The 18010-nt window shown below is 43.0% G+C and overlaps 1 protein-coding gene across 1 annotated transcript in view; it reads right to left on the bottom strand.

The window, feature by feature from the left end:
* The window catches only part of TRPC3 (transient receptor potential cation channel subfamily C member 3), a 288551-nt gene extending 274011 nt beyond the window's left edge, over nucleotides 1–14540 (bottom strand). Inside the window, exon 1 of the mRNA XM_061353693.1 lies at nucleotides 14537–14540. Within this exon, the coding sequence (XP_061209677.1) occupies nucleotides 14537–14538 (2 nt within the window). The 5' untranslated portion in view covers nucleotides 14539–14540. The remainder of the gene's footprint in view (nucleotides 1–14536) is intronic.
* Between the last annotated feature and the right edge of the window lie 3470 nt (nucleotides 14541–18010).

Below are 18010 nucleotides of genomic sequence, written 5' to 3'. Positions count from 1 at the left end.
TAAGAGAGAATAGGAAGTCTGACTTTTGCTACCCTTATTAACCACCAGATCCATCCATGGGATTGAGGTAATGGTGGTTTAAATAAAAAAGGCTCAAAGTTGAAAAATAAAAACAGAAAATGCTGTTTGTAGTGAACTTAACAGGCTCATCTGTGGGATAACCTTGATCTGTAAAAATATGTCAGTCTGAACAGTTTGAGGGTCAAAATATATATATAAAAACTAATATTTTCTATTTCCTTTTTGTTCAGCTTCCTGTATGCTAAGCCCAGGTTGTTTATTCTTTTGAATGATGCAATGGGTTAACGGATAGTATGTGGGTTATCAGTAAGGAAATCTGAAGGTGCAAGGACCATAATAGTACCATATGTTTCACTTTGATTAAACTGATGGAATTCTGTGTAAATGGAAAATTGTGAAGGCGTGTAGCCTTCATTTTTATCAAGAGGACACAGTAGGAAGTAACTTAAAACGCAAACTACTGTATTCTTATTTCTAAATATTGAAATGCCTTGAGGTCTTTCAATTCAAAATCCATGCAGTTTTTTTACAGATCAGAAAATATATGTGTGGTCCTTCCTGCAAAGGCTGAGATTTAGGGAGATGTGAGGCTCAGGGGAAGGGTTTGATGGATTTACTTAAGAACCAAGGTAAGTCATGAGAAGGTTGCCATTCTCTGACTTGGCCTGCACAAGCTAACGAGTGAGTTATGGAGACTTCTATGACAAGCAGCCTTTTGCATGCAAAAGCACTTTATTTGCTTTAGAAATTTAATTGAGGCTATTCTAAGTGAAATAAAAAGAAACACACACAAAAAAACCACCAAACCCCAACCCTCTCCTATTGCTTTATTTCTCTAGAGTGGGTATAGCAATGCAGGGTAAGCTCAGTTGCCATTTAGAAATAACGAGCTGGTGCACAGGGAAGCTGCCCTCAACTCCCCACACCTGAGAGCTTCAACATGCGTGTGAGCAACACATGAGAACATGGCAGAGCTTCCCTCATAGTTATCCACACTGCGCCAGGCATCATCCAGACCCTTACGAAATCCAGTTTGCTCCTGTCCAGGTAAGCCATAAGAGACAGTTGAGTATCTGTCCACAGGAAAGGCAGACGGGCGTACCAGCATTAGGACCATGTAGTAGTTATGTTCACCATTGTGCAGCTTGGTGGTTTTGAAATACATACAGATAGTAGGAACATGCCCTTATGCAAAAAGAATTGATATTGTATGTGGACCACAACAAACATTTTGTTTGAGTTGGGTCATATGTACCTTGTTTCTTCACTTAACTGCTGTTGCTTGAATAAAGATCAATAATGATGTTTCTTAGAAAACAGCAGGGAGGGAACGCTCTTAGTTTACCCCACCTTAGTACTGCATGTTGGCGTTCTGAAACTAGGGTGGGGTGGGTTTTATTTTGATAAATCACTATCTAGGAGGGAAGCAAACAACCCGAAGCCTCAACCTTTCAAGTACCAGTGATGTGAGTAGTGTTCTGCTCCTTGCCAGTGGTATTGATGCCTATATGCTGCACAGCTGCCTGTGAGGGCAGTTGGGAGCTAAGGAGGCAGCTCAAACCCACCACTGGTTAAATAATCCTCTAGTGCCTTTATGGAAAGCTGAACACCTATTGTACAAATTTTGACTGAATGCAGTACACATTAATGGTTTGCTGAAAGTAGATTGAGAGGTTTGATGAGGAGCACAAATGGCTCTGAGTAACAAAGCCAGTCTCCAGACTCCCATTGTTAATTTGGTTGGTCACATGTGGGATAAAAAAGGAAATACTAGGTCGCACACAAGTACTTCTGATGCTGCTGTGCCTGTTTAGAAAAGGGATACAGTATTGGAAATATTTGGAACATGACCTAGGACAGGACTGGAAGGAACCTTGAGAAGTCAATTCCTATTTCCCTTGTCTGTACTTAGTTTTGTGTTCATTTGTAATACATGACAAGAATAGAAAATCTAAAGTGAGAAGCAGAGCGCTCAGCCATCCGGGAGGTGTATACTGGGCATCTGCACCTCCCCAGATCCCTGCCTGCCTGCCTCTCTTGCCTTCTCCAGGAGGCAACATCTCCTGCACCTTTGGGAACAGTTGGATAGAGGTGTCAAGCCATCCTTTTCTCCTTGAAATCCTTCCTGGCAAACAGTTTTTCTCAGGAGAGAACTGTACCAAGTAAATTATTTTGCCTAAGTACATGCATAACTGTACCAAGTAAATTATTACCTTGCCAAGTAAATTATTTTGCCCAAGGCCCTGAGAATTAAATGTACAGGCAGTATTTTTCTTCCAAATTTGTAGGTGAGAGGTACATATGTGACTTCAGTGTGTAGCATGTACCTCCTGCTGCAAGACGCAGGACCTGCGTGTTCTCAGCACTGCTAAGAATCTCTCTGGCATTAAACCCAGCTAGTGGCTACCCACAGTCACTCTGGCTGTCTGAGCAAGAAAACTGGTGGTTTTATTTCAGCTTCCTTACTAGGAGTCTCAAAGCCAGGCATCACTATTTTGGGCAGGAGATAAACTCACAAACCTGACATTCCTCTTACTGTTTTTTCAGCATCTGTTTTCTTCTTGTCTTTAACTTTAGGTTCCACTTCTCTTTGGCCCTGTGAGCATACCAATGTTTGGTGCTCTCACAGCATTAGGTGCTGCCTCCATCCTTGATGGGTAGCACTGCATCCTTATCCACTGCTTCTTCCGCCTCCCCAGCTCCTGCCAACCCAGTGCATCAGTGACATTACCAGCTGGTGGCTGTGACAAAACTGGCACATCCACATCACAAGTCCCGCACTCCCCTGATGGCTATGAAACAGCTCCCAAATGCCTCATTGCTTTTAAAGCCCGTGTCTCCCAGTTTCTTACTGTCACCTAATACTGGCCATTTCTCTCTCTGACCTCAGAGTCTTTGTTTCTCTGCTAAATAGATTAACTTTCTTTACCCTGAGAGAAGCTTTTTAAGTACAACTGTACCTCTTTGAGTCTCCACTCCTTCCTAAATTGCAGATGGAAAATGCCTCTTCCTGTCCGCAGACTTGTTTTTCTCTTCTGCCAGGACTGATTTAACTGGTTCTCACTCTGTGCTTTCAACATCACTTAAAAGGTGTTGCAGAAAAAAAAAAGTTGAATTAAAACAGAAAACCGTTTCAGAATCAGATGAATCACCCTTTCTTCAACCCCAAGCTAAAAAAAAAAACAACAAAAAAACAGATGGTTCACTGTAGAAAGTCTGTATGAGGTTTCTCAAATACGGTTCTGGTTTGTTATCTGTGAGGTAATTCTGTGCTTGTCATTCTGGCAATGCGGTATCATTTTACTTGAAAATGGCCTGGTGGTTTTATTGATTCATTCTGGGAGATGCCTTTATTTTGTTGGTAAATTTGAAGGCTATTTTTGCTTGTTTCGTGAAACATTTGAAGCATATTTTACATTTCAGATTATGGAGTATTTTGGAAAATGTCAGTAAATATGTAACAAACCATTGCAAGTAGTATAATAAAAATACAGCACAAAGAGCCAATGAAACGCAGTGCTTTTTTCTGCAATACAGAGTCAAGTTGTGGAAGTTTTCACCTCAGTATCATCAAGGGCTAGGACTTTGTGAGATTTGGAACAGTTTGATAACATCATTTCTAGTTAAATCACAGAAACTAGGTGAAAACACTGCAACCAGGGACAGCGATGCCTGGAGTGCATTTCTTACAATGCAGAAGTTGTGCCTGGTGCCAGTTGGGCCTGGCTACTCATGCTCCCTCAGACAGGCACTGGGGCTGGTTTTCATCCTGCTCAAGCTGGAATTGCAAGTCGCCTTGCAATTCCGTTGGCCTGAGCAAAGGCTGCAGCTGCCTCTACAGCCTCCGTAACAGTTCCTTGACACCTATATGTGGTGGGCCACCTGCTGATTTGCAGTATGTTGGGGCTTTGAAGACAGATGTCCCCCTAACTATACCATTGGTCACATCAGACCAGAAGTCTGGCCCAGCATGAAGTTTGTGTTTCTGTGTGGTGAGCAAGGTGAGTATTTTGTATTCTGTGTGAAAATTATAGTGTTTATATGAGCTTTCACTCTGCTTTTATGTTATTACACCAGTGCCAAAGAGGAAGACCACAAAACAGCTTTGATGGAAGTCAAGCTGTGTGCATTAAGCTGCGGGAGCACCCTGGAGACCAGGCAGCTGTTCTGTGGACTGGGGGTATTGAGTGCTTTTTGGGGATTAGTCAGGGAGGGTAACGGAATTTCTCAACAAATTGCACTGGGTTTAAATAGAAAAATTAGGTGCAATATTAAAATACACTCTATTTTGCATTCCTGACAGGCTTTTTTCAAATTTATTCCAAAGAAGATGGTGAAATAACCAAGCGTTGCTATCCAGGCAAGAGCAGAGGAGCTGAGAAGTGGCACATGTCTTCTGCTAAGCCCCACAGCACGATTCCTGCAGGCTTAGCCCATCTGCCAGCCCCTAGCTCCTGCAGGTCAGTGCAGCACTGGGTGACTCCAGGAAGAGGTGTGGTTTAAAGGGTGATGAAAGTTAGCAAAGGCTACTGTGAAGCCCTATCACACCTGAGTTACTGTATTTCTGGCAGTGCTGATATAAATGTTGTGCGTTGAAGAAAAAAGAGCACATAAGGCCAAATGGCCCAGCTCTTTGACTCTTCCTTGCTGAAGGCTTGTCTGGAGTAGAAATCAAACTGTTGTGTGATGAAAGCTTTTTATGGCTGACTTCTGATTGATAATTGTGAAGCTGGTGGGAGGGGGAGTTATGAAGAGTGTGGCCAGTAGTGCGTCTGGCCACAGGGCAGAGCAAACTTTCACTCTTGGCAGGGGCAGAATAGGAGTAACACTCTACAGAGATCTGCATGTGCACATAAACTGTACACGTTGGCAGTTTCCCCATGTAAGCTTTGTTAGGATTGCCAGCCAAACTACCTCTTGAATTAATTTTCACAATGCACACACTTCATTAGAGCTGCTTTTAGTGTACATATTAACCAAATTCATTGTAAGGCAGCAAAAGTGGTAGGCATGATTTATTTAGAAATTATTTCCTATATGTTAACTACTGTGCTTTCTTCTGGGGGATTTGCTTTTCAAAGACATTCCTCCTAGTGTACTGAGTAATCATATGCATGTGGGGAAAAATGAAAATCCCTCATCCATAGCTGAATTTCAGGCTGAATATATCACAAAGAGAAAATTGTTCATGCCTTTGGTGTGTTCTAAGTTTGTGAGGTGTCACATCATGATTGCCTCTTAGGGGCAGAAGTGTGAGTCTTGATCCATTTCAGAATATATGCTCAGTCAAATGCTTTTGCCAGGTTTAAGGCAGTGAATTTTAATTGTGAGCATTCCTTAGAGCATGGTCAGCTTGCAACAACATAAGTTGCTTCTAGAAAAAGTGGGGATTGCTGGGGAGGCAAAATGTTGGCTGTTGTTTGGTGTTTCATGGGTATCCTAGTTTTGCCATGAAGAGGTGTGGCACAGGTGAGCATTTCCGGTTCAGTGCTTAGCTGAGCCATGATAGCCATGAATACTCCTGGTTCAGTTCCAAGCTAAATGAGATGGGTAGCTTCAGCAGCTCACCAGGGTACTGTTTCTAAGCTGGTGAGTGCTTGCTACTCTTCCTGCTTGCTGTTAAAGATGTGAGACTGGATTTCATACTGTGTCCATTTTCATAGTTAGTATATGCTGAATTGGTAAAGCTTAGTGAGACATCATAATGTGTTAAACACCTTGAATTATATGCATGTGCTCCTTAGGTGCCAACAGTCAGTTGTCTTGCAGTAATGGTTGAGGTTGGTGTATGGGAAATCTGGCTTGCTGAGAAAGGCTGTGTCAAAGCCAAATTTCTGTCCTAGAGCTGACACCTCTGGCTTCCTAGGAAGAGTACATTTCTGTTTGGCTAGTTGCTGATACTGAATCTTAGTGCTGGCTATGGCCTTTCTCCAGATACTGCAGCCACATTTTACACTTCCGTTTCCCACACAGTTTTGTACATCCGTCTGCTGAGCCAGTGCTCAGTGATGCTCTCAGCCAAATGTGTTTGTGCTGCCGGTGGAGTGAGTTTTTCCAAGCACTGTTAGATGATGGCATGCCTACTCAGCAGACGGCAACAGAGTCCAGACAAAAGATGCTAAGATGAGCTCGGGTATTTACTGCACTGCGGGGCAGCAGAAGTGGTGTGTATGTTTAGTCATGCACGAGAGAGAACTGTACTGCTTTGCTCTGGGGAATTTGCTGTCAGATTGGAGATGCAGGGAGTTCAGAACTGGCAAGAGCAGCAGTAACTATTCAGCTTGAAAAGAACTAGGAGGAAGTCTGACACAGACTTCCTTCCACACCAATTCAGTCAAGCTGACAAGATACAGCTCCCCTTACAAACTTGGATTCACTTATACCCATAGGTCATCACAGCTACAGCAGCACACATGCTGCAGTTTCTACCCGGGTGTTAACAATTCCTTTCATGTGCACGTTGGTGCCCTTTTCCTCAGTGACAGGAAATCTGGGAATATCCAGAAACAACTCTGCCTACAGGTGTCAAAACCTGCACCTTCAGAAACCCTGCTGGGGTTTGTGGTCAGAGGCGCTTGCCCTGGACACACATTGGTGTCTGCTCACTTGTCAGTGTTTGCAGAATGCAAACACTGCAGACTTGCAAATCAGCGTGCAGACTTGTGCTGCTTTGTGGCAAAAGGGAACATGGGGGAATCCACACGTTCTTTTAATGGGTGTCCAGGTGGTTAGAAATGTAGTTCTTCAGCATTAAATGATGAATAAGATAGGATCAAACCTGAATGTTGTAACATCAAGAATATTACGGTGATCAGGCAGTGTTTTAGAAAGCACTGTTACGAACAAGGCAGTATACTAAGGGATTCAAAGATACGTTGTTTTAATTAAGTTAAATATAAAAATATAGGCTGATCTTCTGTCGCTTCTTCTGTTTTGCCTTACATTTTGCAATTCCATACATGAATAGCAGTATATGTTTATTCTAACACCTATTTGCTCACAGATTTAAATTTCTAAGGATGATTTTTTTTTCTCAATATATAGACAATTGTTTTGTAGATTTAGCCTCAGTTATGGGCAAAGACAAAACTTCCCCATCTCAGCACTGTTCAGTTACATAAGAGTTTTCCAGTGGCAGGTAATTCTTGGATACCGAAATAGCTGACGGACATCAAAGGTTCTCATTCAAGATTGCCTTTAAAATTATATTATCTGCCTACTGCAGGTGTTTTCTTTTTGAAGGCTTTGTCAGTAGCGGTTGCTTAGACATTATTTCTGCAACTGGAAATGGCATAAGAAGGGTTTTTACCTGGTTGCTATCATAGAAGGTAGAGTTTCACTAAGCAGGCTAGGACTCAGATATTCCGTGCAGTTCTCAATGGAATTAAGTAAAGCCACTTAATGTCAGTGAATCTGAAGTGAATTTAAACTTACATTTCTGTGAATTTAAGGCCTAGATAGATAACCCAAAATAAAGAATTTTACTCTTACCAAGTAAAAGGAACAACTGCACCACTCACCATACAGATTGGAAAGGTTCCTTGTTCTGTAGCATAATTAAGTGAATCCATTTCTTCTGCAGTCAGGCTGAGGGTAGAAAATTTGATTTCAGACTAATACTTCCACTGAACACCTTGGAGTACTTAAATTTGTAACTTGATCTTTGTGGCTTGCTCATGGTGCTGCTGTTTGTACTATGTGGAGTTTTACTTTACTAGTTTGTTCTTACAGATCTGCCTTTTGCTTCAAATCATGCCTAAGTCATTTGCTGTAGCAGTGATGAAAATTTCTGCAATTAGTTTTGGTACTCAGTGTTCAAGCAGTTGGATGAGGTATCAGAAAACGTTTGCATATGTTCTAAATACACGGTAATAAAAATGAGAAGGATAGCAGAATGTCTCTACCAGACCACTGCCACCATGTTATATGCCTGAGGAATGACACAAACAATGGGATGGGTTTGTAAATACAGCAAAAAACTGTTGAAGGAAAATGCCTCTATCCACAGATTCATGGAGTGACATTACAGCATGACCAATCTCACCAAGTTTCACAATGAGTAGTAAATGGGAACTGAAAAAAACAAACTGTTGCCCAAACTTTATTACCGTAAGTGTAAAGGAAAAGAAATACTGTAGGTGGGGATAGTAGTTCTAAGCCATTCCTTTGGTGCCTTATACGTAACTGTCCAAAAAATCCCCAATAGAACTTCAGAGTCAGAAATGTCCTATTCTGCAGGCTGCCTGTCTGTTCTTGCCTCGCTGGCCACAACCCCTGAGCACTTCTGATGACAAAAAATACCATTTGACGTATTTCACATTTCCACTTCTGTCTGCGGTTGTTCAGCCTTGATCCAGTCATTCAGGTGAGCACAGAGAAAAGTGGAAACAAGGCTATGTTTTTTCCCCCTGCATGTCAAGATGCAGCAGGACTACCATCTCGGCATGGCCAGAGATGGACTCAATGGCCTTGAAGCTCAAGTGTTTACAAACCAACCAATATTTTGATTATGGCTTGGTGAAATTTAATATTTTCAGCCAAAAGCAATTACTTTACCAACTGGCTGCTGAAAACAGCAACTGTTGAATTTTCCTCTGGGCATGGCTCTTGAAGCACAGAGGCGACTGTGGGAAAGAGCCATCCAGGTGCCAAACTCCAGAAGCTACTCTGTAGCAGACAATCAGCCCTACATTTTGCAAAATCTTCCTATGCGTGTGGTACATTGTGCATGTTTAGGTCTTTTTATTTGCAAGCCGTTCAGCTGCAACAAAAAAATTCAGTGGAGGAGGGAGCAGAGGAGCATGCTTTGGATAAAAGCCAAGCTGGAGCTGCACTGGCAGCTACAAATTAGGTGACTCAGTCGTGTGGTCAAAGTCAGAAAATAGCAGTGTTTGGGGCATACAGAGTGGTGTGGCTGATCCCATTCTATTCAGCAAATCAGTGTTTAAACTGATGGTTGCACTTTTCCTTTCCCTGGTGCAATACCTAGACCAGTCTACTTAACTTAAATATCACCAATATGCAAGTATAATGATGATATTTGAGCCAGTGTTTTCAAAAGTGAATTTTGGAAATTGCATGTTAAAACAGATCCTTCCATTTAGACACCTAAATGTAAATGCCTACCTTCCAAAGCACAGTTCTGAAAGCCCCGGACTTTATCACTGGTGACATTTTGCTGAGATCTGTTATCGGTGTGGTTCCGCAAGTGACCTAGAATAACAGCAGAATTCTTGTTCTTAGCAATGGAAAAATTTGCCCTTTAGGGAGTACTCTACCACGCAGAAATACTCAGGCATGTACAGAGTGGCCGTTTGCTTTGATTATCATCTCGTAGGATGCTCTTTCTGAGCAGCAGTGGAATTGCCCAGTGGCAATCAACAAGGTGCAGAAGCAGCTGGAGATGATTCAGGATGGTTTTATTCACAGTGTTACTTTCATGAGGTGAGCAGGATTTGGAGGTTATAAATAGACTGCATCACAGGTCTGCAGAGCAAGGGGAATTCATGGCACACCATAGCATTTGTAGTGACTGCTGCAGGAAACAGCCACAATGCGGATTGAGGTTGCCCTTGTATTTTTCAGTGATTTCTTTTTATGTATCTGCAGCCGAAGAATCATCTGGCTTTATTTTAGCTTTCCTTGAGAAGAGCCAAAGCAGATTTCCTCATGTTAGCTGCAGCACGATGCAAAGGCTTGGACAGAGTTAATGCCGAATGTCTTCATTGGCATACAGCTCCCAGGTACCTAGCACAGTTAGGGGACTTGTGTGGGCAGCTAAGGACATCAGACGGTTTGGGCTGCGTATTTCTACTGTTTCATGTGCACAGTCTGGCTGCATATTTATATCAATCGGATGTTAGGAAGAATGAAAATACCATACAGTCATTTGCTTTTATCATTGGTATTAAAAATACCCACCCCAAAGACCCTAATTCTGTGTGCTAGCTCACAGGAAAACTAGACCCTGCCTAATCTCCACTAGGATTTCATTTTTAGTTAGTTACCTCTAATTAAGAATACTAAGTTTTTCTCAGGCAAGCCAAGAGCAGAAGGTATAGCTCTTACCAGAAGGAGCAGTCTCTTTGAAATTCCTGGTTGTGGAGGGGTGTTCTAAAAGTCAGTCCACGTGTTGAAGGGTTGGTCTAAGTTGACAAAGGAAGGGGTCCTTAATTTGGATTTGTATCTTCAGGCACAACCTTGCAGTTTCCCAAATGTAGTCCTTCTGTGATTGAATAATGAAGGTAAAACAGTTTGCTGAAAGAGCATGTGAGAGGCAGAGCACTCTCTAATATTTAACCTAGACAAATATACTTTAGCAAAAGAAATACTTACAGGAGACTATGAAATATTTTTCCTGGCAGAAATATGGAGGAAGAATTCCCATGACAGGCAAAGTCTTGTCTATGCGTCTTACAAATTCAGTATTTAGAACAAGTATTCACCAGTGTGAGACCATCTTTCTTTCAGCAACCTACACAAGAAAGAATAAAAATCGATAATCTGTTGAATAAACTGCATGGGGACACATCACTTTTAATCAAGAATGCATCTCTGCACATGTGTGTCAGTGACACTAGATAACGGTCTGTGGTGAAACACACAAAAATAGAAAAGTACTGTTTGGCATGGGTTGTGGGAACATAACCTTGAAAATAGGGGAGTAAACACCACTGTTAGCAAAAGGGAGTCTCATACCAGTCACAAGACACATGAGATAATGTTCTGTGGTGGCTCCTCCCCAAAAATCCCCTAGAAGTCCTGACCCCCAGAGACCGTTTTTGTATAGCTGGCCACTCCTGATGTAGGCTGGCCCCTGCCTTGGAATGAGTGTGCCCTTTTGCTAGCATAAAAGCCCGAGCCTCATGCAATGCAGGGAGGCAGACCCTTGAACCACCCAGGTCAATGTTGCCTCTGTAGGGAAGCCCGTTAAGATTGAGCCTGCCACCTTGCACTGCAATGTCTTTCGGAGCTGGTTTCCTGATCATCATCACATGGTCATTGGGGTTTGTAAAATACAAATATATTAATATTAATATTATCACTGTAAATAACCATCACTGTTTCTTTAACACTTTGCTGGCTCTTCCTCTCTATCTTCTTCTATTATAATAAACTATTTTTTTTTATCCATTGTGTCTCGCCTCTCTCTCAACCTGGAATCCCTGAACTCTGGAACAACATGAATTATTGAGAAAGATCTGGTCTTCAGCAGATCCAGATTCTATCTTTAGAAATGCATAGAAGGAACATCAGCTTAAACAAGAGACAGAATTTTCCCAAAACTAAGCAGACACTATTCTGTAATGCACCTTTTAGTGTGCATTCTTCCTCTGAATTATTCATGTATAAAAATGCAAATGGCAGTACTGAAATGAAAGCTGTGCAAGGGAAAAATATAATGATTAAACTATTTGTCATTTCTTTGGTATAGCAAGCAAACAGGTCTGCAGAGAGGCAGCTTAAGAAAAGCTTTTCAGTGTAACCACTGGTTCTGTATGTATATTATTACATCTGCTGACTTGTGGGGACTTCTCTTACTCAGAATTGAACTGAGAGTGACAGTAACATTATTTTTTTTTTACTACATCTCTGATCAACCATATATAATCTTTACCAAAGCAGCTGAATTAGAAAGAAAAAAGCAGTGCATCCATTAGAAGAGGATCGTGATTGTTATGGATTATTTTGTATTAAAAGTATACATGGGCCATAAACACAGTGTTACTGGAATGAAGTTCCAGTAGAAAAAAAACACAAAACACAAACACTTGCTTTTTCAGGCAACGATTGCTAAATGGAATGCATGATCTGACACTGAAAAAGATGATATAAAAAGAAAATAAAGGATATCAGTACAACAGGATACAAGTTTAGAAGTTTCCGTCTACAGATCAGATACTATGCTACTTAAATTGACTGTGCTTGATTTCTCTACATGTAAATTTGCAGTGTTGGGCTTCAGAATTTGCCAAATTCACATGAAATTAAAGGTGTGCAGCCAAGGACGTATATCAAATGAAAAAGACTTAAAGACCTGCTGAGAAAACCTGGCATCATCCTCAAGGAATATTTTTCCTTATGCCATCTTTGGAGTGAATTACTCTAAACAAAGTAATAGGTTTGGTTCTGGGAGAAATAAGGATGAGGATTTTGGTTGTGCTGCTCTGGAGTGGGGATTGCAGCTAGCGCAGGTTGAAAATACCCACTGTTACTTCTGCCCAGCACTTTGGCAGAAGTTTTTATGTCAGGCAGCAGAGTGACTGAGCAGAATGACTATTAAAGTTCCCTTCAAATAATTAAAGTTTGTTTCAAATAATTTTGAAAAGTTTCCTTCAAAAATTTGAATAATAATCCAAATAATTCAAATAACTATTTCAAATATTTGAAATAATTATTTCAAATAATTCTTCAATTTCTGAGAATAAGAATATATATACAATTTATATAGTATATATAAATTGTATGTAGTGATATATATAAATCACATTTATAAATATGTATTGTTTATATAACGGTATGAGTTTGAGCTTTTTTTAATCATAAAATCTCTTTTACTGGGAGCCTTTAACAGTTCCAGTATCTGGAACAAAGTTCCAGGAAGGTGTCACCCATACTAATGTCACAGAAACAACTTCCTTGAGTGCAGCCAGGTAACAAACACTGAGATCTTGCTGGTGTGGTCTTTCTAGAGGTTGACAACAAAATTGCCTAAAGCATCTTCCCATGAGGATGAAAGTAGCATTGCAAACCAGCACATTCTGATCAGGGGAGTCTGCTGTGTTTTCAGAATTGAAATTAACATTTTTTTCCTGATATCCCCATAGTAACCTTTTTCTTAATTCCCCTAACAGAGAAAGTGGTGGTGATAAAGGAATAGAGATCCTGAGAGCAAGAACGCTGGAGGGCAGACACGTTGGGTTAGGCAAGGGGGAGATGGACAGGCAAGGAACGTGGCAGGGTTCAGATGTGGTGGGAGCAGAAGAGGACAAGAGGCACCTGTGCCATGGGGCCAAGGTGGCACGACAGGGCAGAGCTGGTGCGTCTGTCCTTCCCAAAGCAGGTTCACGCTGGGGACGAAAACCTTTGTGCTTTCAGGTCATGCAATAGCTCAAGGGACAGAAGCCAGTGCTGGAGCTGTCTGTAGCCCAGCTACCCTGGTCACAGATTGCAGTTGTCTGTCTGATATCTGAATGGGGGATGCAGGTTTCCCTTTTGGTTTAAGTGTGAGAAATCAAATACATCAACATTTACCTTGCCTCAAAAGAGATGCTGGTGAAGGCTTGTTTGGAGTTCATAATCCTGTGTTCAAAGTTAAGAAATTCCCTGACAGCTTTAGAAGTCCTGTCTGCACAGTGCTGGTTTATGTCCGTTCCAAGCACCTTTGCTTTTTAAGGCTGTGGCTATGGCTTGTACTGAGAAAAGCCTTTACACCTCCGCACAGCTTTGAAAACCATGAGTCAGACTCCCTCGAAGGAGTGAGGAGGGGTACTTCTTGTATTATCTACATAACACTCACTTGGTACCTTTTATCTGTGTGTGATAAGACAGTACAGTGTTAATTTTTTGGCCTCTGGGTAGGCCTCTTTCACGGACACCCCCTTGTCGTGGGGAAAGAGCTTGCATGCCCTTGTGAAGTTGGGAGTTATGCTGGTGGTGGCTTATGCTTCCGGTAGGGTCTCCCATGCCAGTCAGCTCTCAAATGAAGGGTCAGACAAAGTGTGTCCATGGGCAGGATGGGCTCACTAGCCTTCGGGCAACCATCCTAGGAGAAGGACAACTCCAACTTCAAACCCGGGCAGATGGAGCTCGTGTAGCCCTGTAAGGCCATCCATCTAAGAGAAGGATACTCTAATTAAACCTACGACCTGAGGACTTTGCTGTCACCGTCCAAGCTCGCTAGGCCCTGGCAGATAAACCTCAGGTGTAAAGGGTGAGGCCAGTTCTGCGCACGCTGTGCCTCACCTAAAATAAATCCACTGCGCAGGCCCGAAGGGTTTACCCACACTTGCAAAGCCCTGTAGCGACAGGCGAGGGACGAAACGGCAGGTGATAAGGTGCACTGGAAGTCGCAGACCCAACCCTGCATGCAGGCGGTTCAGGACATTGGTCGCTCAAGTCTGACCCAGGAGATGACAGTCTTGTTCGGCAGCATCCTGAATGACCAAGCAGCCTTTTTCAAGGACAGCACTGCTTGCTCCATATGGAGAGAGGCCTAGAAAAGGTGGCCTAACCAAAGCTCATCTCCCCCTCCACCTGGTTGGCTAGCCGCGGCCAACGGGCATCTTCTATTGCGGTCAATTAAAGACAAAGAGACAAAGGCATACACCTGCCTCCAAAGGTGTGTCCAGATTGACACTCGCATGTTGGAACATCAGAACCATGCTTGATACAGTGAACAGTGGGCGTCCTGAGCGCCGTTCTGCGCTAATTGCCCATGAATTGTCACGACTTAACATCGATATCGCTGCACTCAGTGAAGTTCACCTTCATGAGGAAGGTAGCCTCAAAGAACATGGTGCTGGCTATACACTCTACTGGTCAGGCAAACCCAAAACTGAAAGTCATCTTTCTGGAGTCGGCTTCATGATTAAAAACTCCATAGCCTCTAAACTTGAAAATTTGCCGATAGGTCATTCCGACCGTATTATCTCCTTACGTCTTCCACTACACAATAAGCAACATGTTGTTCTTTTCAGCATATATGCTCCAACTCTGCAAGCTGACCCTGCAGAAAAAGAAAAATTCTACTCCGACCTGCATCACCTCACTCAGAAAGTTCCTATAGAAGATAAGATCATAATCCTTGGTGACTTCAACGCCCGAGTAGGAAAGAACTTTGAAGCCTGGAAAGGAGTACTAGGCAAGCACGGTGTTGGCAGCTGCAATGATAACGGTCATCTCTTACTAGAGTTCTGTGCAGAGCAACAGCTTACCATCACCAACACTATCTTCCAGCAGAAAGACAGCTGGAAGACAACCTGGATGCATCCTCGATCTAAACATTGGCACCTTATTGACTATGTTTTAGTGCACCAGAGAAATATTCGTGATGTCTGCCAGACCAGAGTGATGCCTAGTGCAGAATGCCAAACAGACCACCGCCTTGTGCGTTGCAAACTTAATTTCCACTTCAAGCCCAAACCTAAGAGGGGCGGCATTCCAAGGAGGAGGCTCAATGTTAATAATCTCCAAATAGCTGCAGTGAGGGACAGCTTTCAGGCTAACCTTCAAACTAGGCTTGAAGACCAACTTATAGATTCTTCTCCTGAAGCGCTTTGGCAACATATCAAAAACAGCATCCTGCAGTCCTCTGTAGAATCCATTGGGTTCTCCTTAAAGAAAAACAAAGACTGGTTTGATGATAGCAACCAGGAGGTCCAGGAATTGCTGACAAAAAGGAGATCTGCTCATCAAGCACACCTCGCTCAGCCACTCTGCCATGTAAGAAAAGCAGCCTTTCGTCTTGCATGTAGCAAACTCCAACAGAAACTTAGAGACATCCAGAACAAGTGGTGGCTCAACCTAGCAGAAAAGACTCAACTATGTGCAGATTTGGGTGACCACAGAGGATTCTGTGAGGCTCTGAAGGCAGTGTATGGACCCACATTCCAGGTTCAAAGCCCCTTACTTGGTGCAGATGGCCAAACGCTTCTTACAGATAAAATCTCCATCCTGAATCGTTGGTCTGAACATTTTCAAACCCTCTTTAGTGCTAATCGTGTAGTCCAAGGCGAAGGAATCCAGCACATTCTGCAACATCCGGTGAAAAACGAATTGGATTTAGCCCCTACCATGGGAGAGACTCTTAAGGCCATACAGCAGGTGAAAACTGGCAAGGCAGCTGGGGTTGATGGAGTCCCACCTGAAATATGGAAGCATGGAGGCCAAGCACTCCACGCTAAATTTCATGAGCTAGTTGTGTGCTGTTGGGAACAAGGCAAAATACTGTCAGACTTTCGTGACGCAATCATCGTCACTCTGTATAAGAAAGAAGGTGTCAAGTCAGACTGCTCAAACTACCGTGGTATAACTCTGCTCTCCATTGCTGGTAAAATTCTTGCAAGAATACTATTGAACAGACTAGTACCTGCCATCGCAGAAGAACTTCTACCTGAAAGTCAGTGTGGTTTCAGGGCTAATAGAAGTACCACAGACATGGTATTTGTTCTCAGACAACTGCAAGAAAAGTGTAGAGAACAGAATAAGGGGTTATATGTAACTTTCATTGACCTCACCAAAGCTTTTGACACTGTGAGCAGGAAAGGCTTGTGGCTGATCTTAGAACGATTAGGTTGTCCCCCCAAGTTCCTCAAAATGATTATTCTGTTACATGAGGATCAGCAAGGCCAAGTCAGGTATGGTGATGCACTCTCTGAGCCTTTCCCAATAACCAATGGTGTGAAACAAGGTTGCGTTCTCACACTGACCTTATTCACAATCTTCTTCAGCATGATGCTCCAAAGGGCTACAGCAGACCTCGACGAACAAGACGGCATTTATATTCGATATCGTACCGATGGTAGCCTATTCAATCTAAGGCGACTGAAGGCCCACACTAAGACCCTAAACCATCTTGTCCGTGAACTGCTCTTTGCTGATGATGCCACCCTTGTTGCCCACACAGAAGCAGCTCTGCAGCGTTTAACATCTTGCTTTGTGGAGGCGGCTGAGGTTTTTGGGCTGGAAGTCAGCTTGAAGAAGACAGTAGTCCTCTACCAACCTGCACCGCAAGAAGATTATCTTCATCCCCATATTACCATCAGCGAGTCAGACCTTAAGACAGTTCAGCAGTTCAGCTATCTGGGAAGCATCATATCCTCGGATGCCATAATCGGCAAGGAGATAGACAACAGAATAGCAAAGGCATATAGAGCCTTTGGAAAACTCCATAAAAGAGTCTGGTGTAACAAACACCTGAAGAAAAGTACAAAGATCAGTGTCTACAGAGCCATTGTATTGTCTACTCTTTTATATGGGTCTGAATCATGGGTCATCTACCGTCATCACCTGCAACTCCTGGAACGCTTTCATCAGCGCTGCCTCCGTACAATTCTAAACATCCATTGGACTGACTATGTGTCTAATGTCACTGTCCTCGAACAGGCAGGGGTCACCAGCATCAATGCCATATTGCTGAAACTGCAGCTGCGCTGGGCAGGGCACGTCTCTAGAATGAAGGATCACCGCCTCCCCAAGATCATGTTTTACGGTGAACTTGCCACCGGTAGCCACAAGAGAGGTGCCCCAAAGAAGAGATATAAGGACTCCCTGAAACAATACCTTAGCCTTGGCCATATTGACTACCACCAGTGGTCCACCTTGGCCTCCAATCGGGAGACTTGGAGGCACACCATACATAATGCCTCTGACTCCTTTGAGAGTTCACGAAGAACTAGTCTCGAGGAGAAAAGACAACGCAGGAAGAATCGCGCCCCACCTGTTCCACCCAAGGAGACGTTCTGCTGTGCTTTTTGTAGCCGGATTTGCCTATCCCACATTGGCCTTCTTAGTCATCAGTGCACTTGTAGTAAGCGTGGGTAAAGCCCTTCCCAAATCTTCGTTCGTGAAGTCAAGCCATGATGATGGGTAGGGGATATCTCTTGGTTTGATGGTGTGGGGCTTCCAGCATTTACCTGGATTACCAAACCCGAGGTCAGGCTGTGTCCTCTCACTCCCCTCCCACCTGTACCTCATGATTCCAGCAATTAATCCGGCCCTGATTTAACTGCCTCTAACAAGGTATTGCTGGATGGCATTTTGCCTTTATAGGCTCCTGGCCTTCACCTTCCAGACTGTGTGATGCTTATCATGTTGAAAAGACTAAGATTTTTTCCAGAGTGGAACCAGAATTTGTGCATTTTCTAGATGCCCAAGTGGGAACGCTCAAGGCCTTGATGAGAAAGTGAGCACTACCAGCTGTCAGAAAGCTGTGCCTTGGTCAAGCTATTAGCATCGAAATGCTAAGTACTCAACGATTAGGCTCTCA

Source organism: Neopsephotus bourkii, unplaced genomic scaffold, assembly GCF_033783945.1.
Source record: "Neopsephotus bourkii isolate Nb327-2 ecotype Australia unplaced genomic scaffold, CSIRO-AGI_Nbou_v1 NB_690, whole genome shotgun sequence".
Lineage (NCBI taxonomy): Eukaryota > Metazoa > Chordata > Aves > Psittaciformes > Psittacidae > Neopsephotus > Neopsephotus bourkii.
The sequence above is the reverse complement of the archived record's forward strand: the minus strand, read 5'-3'. Positions and strand labels throughout refer to the sequence as shown.